This window comes from Quercus suber, unplaced genomic scaffold, assembly GCF_002906115.3.
Source record: "Quercus suber isolate HL8 unplaced genomic scaffold, Cork oak 2.0 scaffold_28, whole genome shotgun sequence".
Lineage (NCBI taxonomy): Eukaryota > Viridiplantae > Streptophyta > Magnoliopsida > Fagales > Fagaceae > Quercus > Quercus suber.
In genome coordinates, this window is record NW_027069493.1 from 87,847 (window position 1) to 96,270 (window position 8,424).

The 8,424-nt window shown below is 34.9% G+C and overlaps 1 protein-coding gene across 1 annotated transcript in view; it reads right to left on the reverse strand.

Annotated features, from left to right (window-relative positions):
• LOC112006296 (uncharacterized) overlaps positions 1 to 7,895 on the reverse strand; it is a gene marked incomplete in the record, with an annotated part of 11,055 nt that extends 3,160 nt beyond the window's left edge. Inside the window, 8 exon segments of the mRNA XM_065770040.1 lie at positions 539 to 594; positions 1,152 to 1,208; positions 1,296 to 1,377; positions 1,560 to 1,653; positions 1,750 to 1,762; positions 2,658 to 2,727; positions 5,310 to 5,966; positions 7,679 to 7,895. Of these exon segments, the coding sequence (XP_065626112.1) occupies positions 539 to 594; positions 1,152 to 1,208; positions 1,296 to 1,377; positions 1,560 to 1,653; positions 1,750 to 1,762; positions 2,658 to 2,727; positions 5,310 to 5,905 (968 nt within the window).
• Positions 7,896 to 8,424: the final 529 nt, after the last annotated feature.

Sequence of the window (8,424 nt, forward strand, 5' to 3'; positions counted from 1 at the left end):
CTTCCCTTCAAACCAATCACCCCAGGAAAAAGATTAACGTTGTATCACAATATATCTAATATCTAAAATATTCTACTGCAAGAAACTAGGGTCCTTGCAGATCACTTTTCCCAAGTTCTAATCAGAACTTTTCCCTAAATGATATAAATCAAAGGTGAACATAATACGACAACATTCATTCTGCCAGATTTTGGACTGGTGCCATTCATGTTTTATCCTAGCTATGGCAAACAGAACATTCTATTTATTTTCATAGACTATTTTTTCCTGTTTACAATACAGATGGATCTCCAAACCTATGTGGCACAAATTTCTGCAAATCCCATATCTACGGGAGTAGAAGGTTTACTTTCTTTAATGAAATAGCTTCATTTATTGAACTGAAAAACAAAAATGTAGCAGCAATTTTAGGATTTAATACAATATGAAATTACCAGAAATTTAACATTTATTGGTTATGTTTAGGTATGTATCTATGTGTGTATGTGAACTGCAAAACAATTTCAACTAAGATGTATTCAAGGAAAATAAAACATACCCAACTCCCTTGGATCGTCTTGAATTGCGGTCCATTATAAGGCGTACATCTCGAACCTGAAAATTGTGCTCTCCAGATATTAGAAAGATGAGAGACAGAAACAAGATAACAATTTACATTGGAGTGTGAGAAAAAAGGAAAAATCAACTCATAGAGCAACATTCCTCAACACTTAAGGGAGGATGTGAGCAACGGATAGAATTAAATACAGAGTTGAAACTGAACACTTTCTGCCTCATTTTACAACGGATCATTGCCTAAACAAGTGGGGGTCACTTACTCCAGATTTTGTTTGTGTGCATTCAACCAAGGCAAATGTCAAATTTGAGAATTAGGATAGCAATATGGTAAAACAGGGTAAAGGGCTTCAGGCCCATTTTCTTGAAGAGACGGAATATGTTAGCTCCACAGATGCACAAACTGCTAGTGAGAACTCTACAACTCCTCCCTTACCTACTCTATAATAGTTGTTTTTTCTCTTCATTAAGTTACACATGCACCTAGAGGATTTTGACTTTTGAACCTATGATCTTGCCATCCAACACCATCTTTTAGGGATAGCTAAATATAATTATATAAACTACGAACCAAAAAAAAAATGGCAAATACTAACCTTGCCAGCCTTTGAGAAGAACTCATACACATCTCTTTCATTTGCCTTCAAACAAATCTTCAAAATAGTAACCCAAGATTATAAGTCAGACCTCAAGTTGTCAAAATTAACAAAAATAATACATATGCAAATGCATTTGATTACCTGGTAAGCAAATACGGTCCTCTGATCCCGTTCAGGGTCAGCCTCTGGTTCAGCCACTTCCTCCTTTTTTTCTTTATATCGTCTGCAAGGAATGAAAAAATGTGAAATATAGACCCAAAAAATTCACCAACCGATTAGTTTGTCAATGAATAATTCTTATGGAAAAACAAGCTGAGCCAGAACACTCTTAAAGTGAAGAGTAGCATAGACATTGTTTTACTCCTTGCAAAAAATATGTATATGTATTTAATGTGGCAAAATTGCCTTGATTGCAAACGAAAAGGAAGAAAAGAACAATCCCAAAATGGCAGCAAATTATTCTCCACTATGTGTAAAAAGGCCGAACCCAAGTATAGTCCTGCAGGGAACTACACAAAGTTAACATGAAATTACCAATGCAGGCAGATTCAGAAATTTAAAGATTGCTTCATCTTAAGATTTGATAAGGACCAACCTGGAGAAAGACGTGGCAATTAAAGGTAATGAAAACATTGGGACCAATATAATCATAAATGGAAACAGCATCATGTTGTATTGATGGCAGTACCCAAGGACCTAATTGCATTAACTTGGAACCTGTTAAAAGCTTATATTTCCACACAACAGATAGAACAAAATTGAGACCTTAAAAATTAGGTCTACAGTCCTATATTTGTTTGTAAACCCATACTTTTGACATGATCACATTATACCCAGGTAAGACAAAAATATGGAAACACACAATCCAATCAGTTCTTGGTAATGATTATAGAGAAAGCTTGGGTTGTAGGGTCTCATCATTGGGAAAGCTAGATAAATAAGACACCATTCACAAATTGTATAAAGTTTCTTGTCAGAAAATGTAAGTACTTGTAAGGAGAGTATGAATGGGCAAAGAAAATTATGCAAGATATCCAAAAAAGTCTCTTCAGAAGCAATGAACCGAGAACGGCAATCAATTCCATAGTTACACTTATATTCAATCAAAGCATTGCTAACAGTGAACAAGACTTTGAAAAATACATAAATAAGGAAACTACAGGTCATCTAAAACCTAAAACTTCAAGACATGAAATCAAACATATCAAAAATAGATTAATATATAATATATGCAAAAGAATAATGGCAATGGCTTAGCCCAAATAACATTCTATTCCCCACAGGCATCAGAAGATGAAGTGCTTCTCATAAGCAAAGCTCATCTCTCCCTCACCAGCATTTCTGCAACAGAATAAATACAATTAAGCTACTGAGTTTAAAGGTGGAGGATAACAAAAATCATAACATGACATCACCACCATGGTCAAAACCTCTAACATCAAAACCCCCAATCTTGCAATGCAAGCTTTTAGAGAGATTCCAGAAACTTCAAGAGAAACATTAAAAACCCATGACCTGTTCCTGTGCCTGGCCCAATTGCCAGAAAGACCATCTGAAGATTGCTCTACCATATCTGCGAGTTCCCAGAATCTAATGTTCAATATGCAGAATTTTTAATACTATTAAATAGCATAAGTAACTATATTAAACTTAAGTACTACCAGTCAGAAAATTTAATTACATAATTGTATAAACCCCGTTCTACTAGCGAGAATTATACTTGGAGGAAAGAATGAAACAGCCCCCCTTCCTTAAAGAAAAACAAAAGAAAGTAGTTGTCAAGTTGGATGTGCTTTCACATCAAACATAAAACATCTGTCTACTTTGCTTGACATAGAACTAATGCTAAATAAAAGGTGAAAAAATAAAAATTTGGGCACCTGGACTTCAAAGTAAGAGGACAAACTGTTTCCCAACCAACTGAGCTTACAAATATGCAAGTAGCTGCAGAGGCTTCCATCCACAGCATTAAATGCTTGCACTTTTTTATGTCAAGTTAAATTCAAATCACCCCCCAGAGTGTCCTACATATGTCTTAAACAAGTATCTCATACTAACTTCCACATATCAAAGTAACTAAGGAACAGAAAAGGCACATTGCAAGAGATAAGGAGTAGACCAGGCCTCACCCTACTAAAAATATGTTAGCATCGATTTTCCATTAATATAAACCCAAATTATGACTCGAGAATGTGGACTAGGTTGACTCTTAACCGCTTAAGATATTCTCATAAAATAGATCGAATAGTACCAACCAACCAACTTTGCCCCAATTCTCAAATTAACATGCTGCATAGAGAAACAATGTCATGTGAACACAAGCATACATGCCAACAACACAACCCCCCCCCCCCCCAAAAAAAAATATAAATAAATAAAAAGGAAGAAGAATAAGGAACAGATATGGGATAAGAAGACTTCGATTAACAAGTCCCCAGCATTTCTCTTCCCCTACATGACACATGAAGACATTGCATTTACCCCAAAAACTAATGATGATTACTAGCAAGAACTTGCAATCAAACTACAATCAACTAAAATACTAAATGGCTAAAAAAGCAATGTAAACTCTAGCATGACAAGGAAATGTGTTGGGACTGGGGAAAGACAAAATAGATAAGAGAGTGGACGGGGAACCTACAGATATATCACCAAAAAAACAAGAATGATGAGAAGATGGTGCAAAAACAAACACAGAAGCAAAACCACTAAAACATATGAGGGAAAACAGCAAAAAAATAAAAAGAAAAAAAGAACTAATCAACCTAACAAATTTTTGATACAACGATAGTTGGGGGTGGGGAATTTGAAACCTAAATGTCTCTATTGGAAACACCAGGAGTTGCTAATTGAGCTACAACGCTCTTGGCACTAATCAACCTAACAAATCAAAATACCGTAAAACATTAGCAGAACCTAATGGCTCAAAATCTTTAAGACATTAGGCTATAAAGAAAGAAAGAGATCATAGAAAATGGACTGTGTTTTAATTATGAGAACAGCTAAGATGAAGTTGAACAATATAAATATCATATTACCGGTGCTTACAGTTTCCATGAAGAACTTTTCCAACTGACAACCCATGTCTTAGAGAACCCAGCATCACACAAACATCTCCTCTCTAGGGCAGGTAAATGTTATACTCATATAACTTCAAAGCAGTGACCACAGTTAATTACAGAAAATATCACACAATGGAACCCCACCTCAAAATATAATGAAGTGTTTTGAATAAGAGTGAGAAAGACCAGCAGATTGTCCTTATATGCAAACAAGATGTCCACAGCATAAAACAAAGGAAGCTCTCTGAGCAATGATGCATGACACACACACCCCTCAATCAAGGCCTATCTTTAAGCCTTAATAATGGAATTCAAAAAAGTACTTGCACCATCAGTACAATAACATTCTCAAGCATGACTCATGCATTGAGAACTGAAACCAGCTGCAAATTAAGTACAAGCTTTGCTTTCAAATCACTGATACAAAAATTGGGAAAACCACCATTCCATCTTCTGTCTAATAAGTTACTCATCAAGACAAATAACCTATGCACTCTCACTTTTGGGTAAAAAACAGAGAAGGGGATACCAACTTTCTATAATATCTATATGCATACCCAAGGTCAAATACTTAGATATTTAGAGCACTGTAGTAAGGTGCCTATGTATTGAACCTACCTCTGTCTTGCTTAAAACAATAACACTCTAAAAACTCAATTTAGAGCACAAAATCAGAAGGTGGACCAACCTAAATGCACACTACGTACAACAAGGTTCTGAAAGTCATAAAAAGTTTTTGTCAGGTCTCACAAGAAATAGACCTATCTCCCAAAAAGTACCTAGACTATCGTTGCTTGAAAGCATTACCATGCTTAGCCACTTAATGTAGCAAACTCAATCTTTTCATTCAGATCCAACTTAACCAAATGAGCAAGGTTGGTATTGTGTTTAGTTATCCCTTTTAATTTATGTGAGACTAAATGAATTTTGTTCTTAATTGTTGCTAGACCGAAGACTAGCAAGAAACATAATACAGTAGCACATAGCCTATATAAATTCCCATTGTTTTGCAGTTATACAACATCCAACACCAAATATGCAGTTTATTCTAAGAGTCTCAAAGATAAGATAAAGAAAATAAACATAAACAAACCTGCTTTCTCTGTCCCGTTCCCTTGACTCTCTCTCCCTTTCTCTTTCTTTGAGCTCCTTGTCACGACTCTTCTCCCTTTCATCACGCTCACCCCGCTGTCTTTCTGATTCACTCCTGCTTCTACGGGACCGTTCTTTCTCTCTCTCTTTTTCCTTCTCATTCTCGCGGTCACGTTCCCTCCTATCTCTTTCTCGATCACGATCTCGCCCCCGCTCTTTCTCCCTATCCCTGTCTCTCTCCTTCACATTCCCATTCCTCTCTTCTCTATCCCTATCTCTCTCCTTATCCCTTTGTTCCCGCCCACTCCTATGTCGATCCCGTTCCCCATCTCTAGACCGTGAACGGTGACGAGATGAACCCCTCTCTCTTTGTCTGTCACGATCGCGATCACGCGACTCATCTTCTGATCTCGAACGCTTTGAACGCCGCTCCACATCATCATCCCTCTCATCACTCTTATGCTTCGAACTCCGACTACGCTCTTTATTACCAGACTTCTCAATTTCACCACCTCCATTAACTGCACCTTCCTTCTCTTTCCCTGGCTCAGGATTCTCAACAGTTTTCTCTAAATAATCATACGCGTCAAAATCCATCACAACCTTATCAGATAATCCCACACAAACCACACAGATAAAAGTTTATTGCACCTGATATCTGCAACCAATGGATTTACATATCAAAAATTTAAAAACCGAAACCTCAAAAGCCAAAAAACAGATCGTTCTAGTTGAAATAATCAATAAGTTAAATATTTCACTCCCAAATAATCCAAACAGCATACTACACAAACAATGAAAACACATCTCCTCTCATTTTCCCTCCATTTCTCGGCAAACAAACACATCACTTAATGCTACTACAAGTAAAAAAAAATCTTCCACGAAATGTTTATTACCATTAATTTAGCATAAAAATCAGATCTAAGCCTTAATTTTAATAATCAAACATAATTTTCAATCTAACACTGGAATTACTTAGAAAAAATAACAAACCCTAATTAAAAACCAAAACCTAGAAAGCAAAAACAGATCATTCTTAGTTGAAATAATCATCTAAGTTTAAAAACAACAAAAAAATTCATCTAAGTTAAATATTTCACTTCCAACTAATCAAACCGTATTTTCTCTCTTCTTATGCTTCGAACTCCGACTACGCTCTTTATTACCAGACTTCTCAATTTCACCACCTCCATTAACTGCACCTTCCTTCTCTTTCCCTGGCTCAGGATTCTCAACAGTTTTCTCTAAATAATCATACGCGTCAAAATCCATCACAACCTTATCAGATAATCCCACACAAACCACACAGGTAAAAGTTTATTGCACCTGATATCTGCAACCAATGTATTTACATATCAAAAATTTAAAAACCGAAACCTCAAAAGCCAAAAAACAGATTGTTCTAGTTGAAATAATCAATAAGTTAAATATTTCACTCCCAAATAATCCAAACAGCATACTACACAAACAATGAAAACACATCTCCTCTCATTTTCCCTCCATTTCTCGGCAAACAAACACATCACTTAATGCTACTACAAGTAAAAAAAAATCTTCCACGAAATGTTTATTACCATTAATTTAGCATAAAAATCAGATCTAAGCCTTAATTTTAATAATCAAACATAATTTTCAATCTAACACTGGAATTACTTAGAAAAAATAACAAACCCTAATTAAAAACCAAAACCTAGAAAGCAAAAACAGATCATTCTTAGTTGAAATAATCATCTAAGTTTAAAAACAACAAAAAAATTCATCTAAGTTAAATATTTCACTTCCAACTAATCAAACCGTATTTTCTCTCATTTTTCCCTCCATTTCTCGACAAACAAACGCATCACTTAATGCTATACCTTCAAAGTAGTCAATTTCAGTTTACTTATCCAAATAAAAAATAAAAAATAAAAAAAAAGTAGTCAAACTCAGTTCCATTACAACTACAAGTAAATAAAATAATTTATTCTTTCACAAAATGTGTTATACCATTAATTAAACTTACAATAACCAAACATGATTTTCAATCTAACTCTGGAATTACCTAGATACAATAACAAGCCCTAATTAATAGCAAAAATCTAAGTTAAGCCACACACTACCAATCGAAATAGCACACTACACAAACAATCAAAACGTATTTTTCTCTCATTTTTCCCTCCATTTCTCAGCAACCAAACACATCACTTAATACTACAAGTAAACAAATAATTCATTCTTCCACAAAATTTCACTACACAAAAAAATTGAAGCCCTGATTTCAACAATTAACCCTAATTTTTCAATCTAACCATCAACAATAACAGTGAGTAACGAAAATGAAAACAAAGAGAGTAAGAGAGGGCTAGGGTTTTGGTTTGCGAAAATTACCTAAAGAGAGAAAAAACCAGAACGAAACGGCGACGTAGAGGGCTCGAATCGAAGACGAAGAAGAGAGCGAGAGCGAGAGCTCAATGGAGTGTGAAGCTCAGAGAAAGCTGAAGAAAATAGGAGATTTCTCGAGGCTTAAAGCGCGAGCGAGTACAGAGAGATTTTTTTTTTTTGTGTGTGTGTGTGTTTTGGGGGTTCTGAATTTTGTTGTATCGCTTGCTAGGGCAAGAAAGCTGAAAACGTGAGCGGCACGTGAGTTTTATATAATCGGGTTGGGAATTGGACTGGGATTGACCCGATTAGGTTTGGGCGGATAAAAATTGTTAAGCATGTAAAATACTATTTTGCTCTCTATATTTTACTAAAAAAATTTTTTACATCCCTAAACTTTGTAAGTTGTTTTTTTCAATAGTTTAGAAACAAAAATAGGGATGAAAAAAGAAAATTTTTTCAATAATTTAGGGATTTAAAACAAACTTTTAGTAAAATTTAAGAACATAAATAAAACATTTTCAATAGTTTAAGGACAAAAGATGAATTTTTCAATAATTTAGGAACGAAAAATGAACTTCTTAAAATTTAGAGATGAAAAAAAAATTTTAGTCAAGTTCAGGAACCAAAATAGTATTTTACCTAATTCATACTTGATGGGTTGAAAAAACTACTATAAAGGCTGTTTTTGGATCCTAGGCCTAAAAGGTAAAATGATTCAAGCCCAAAAAGCCCAATACAAAAAATTTGTAAAG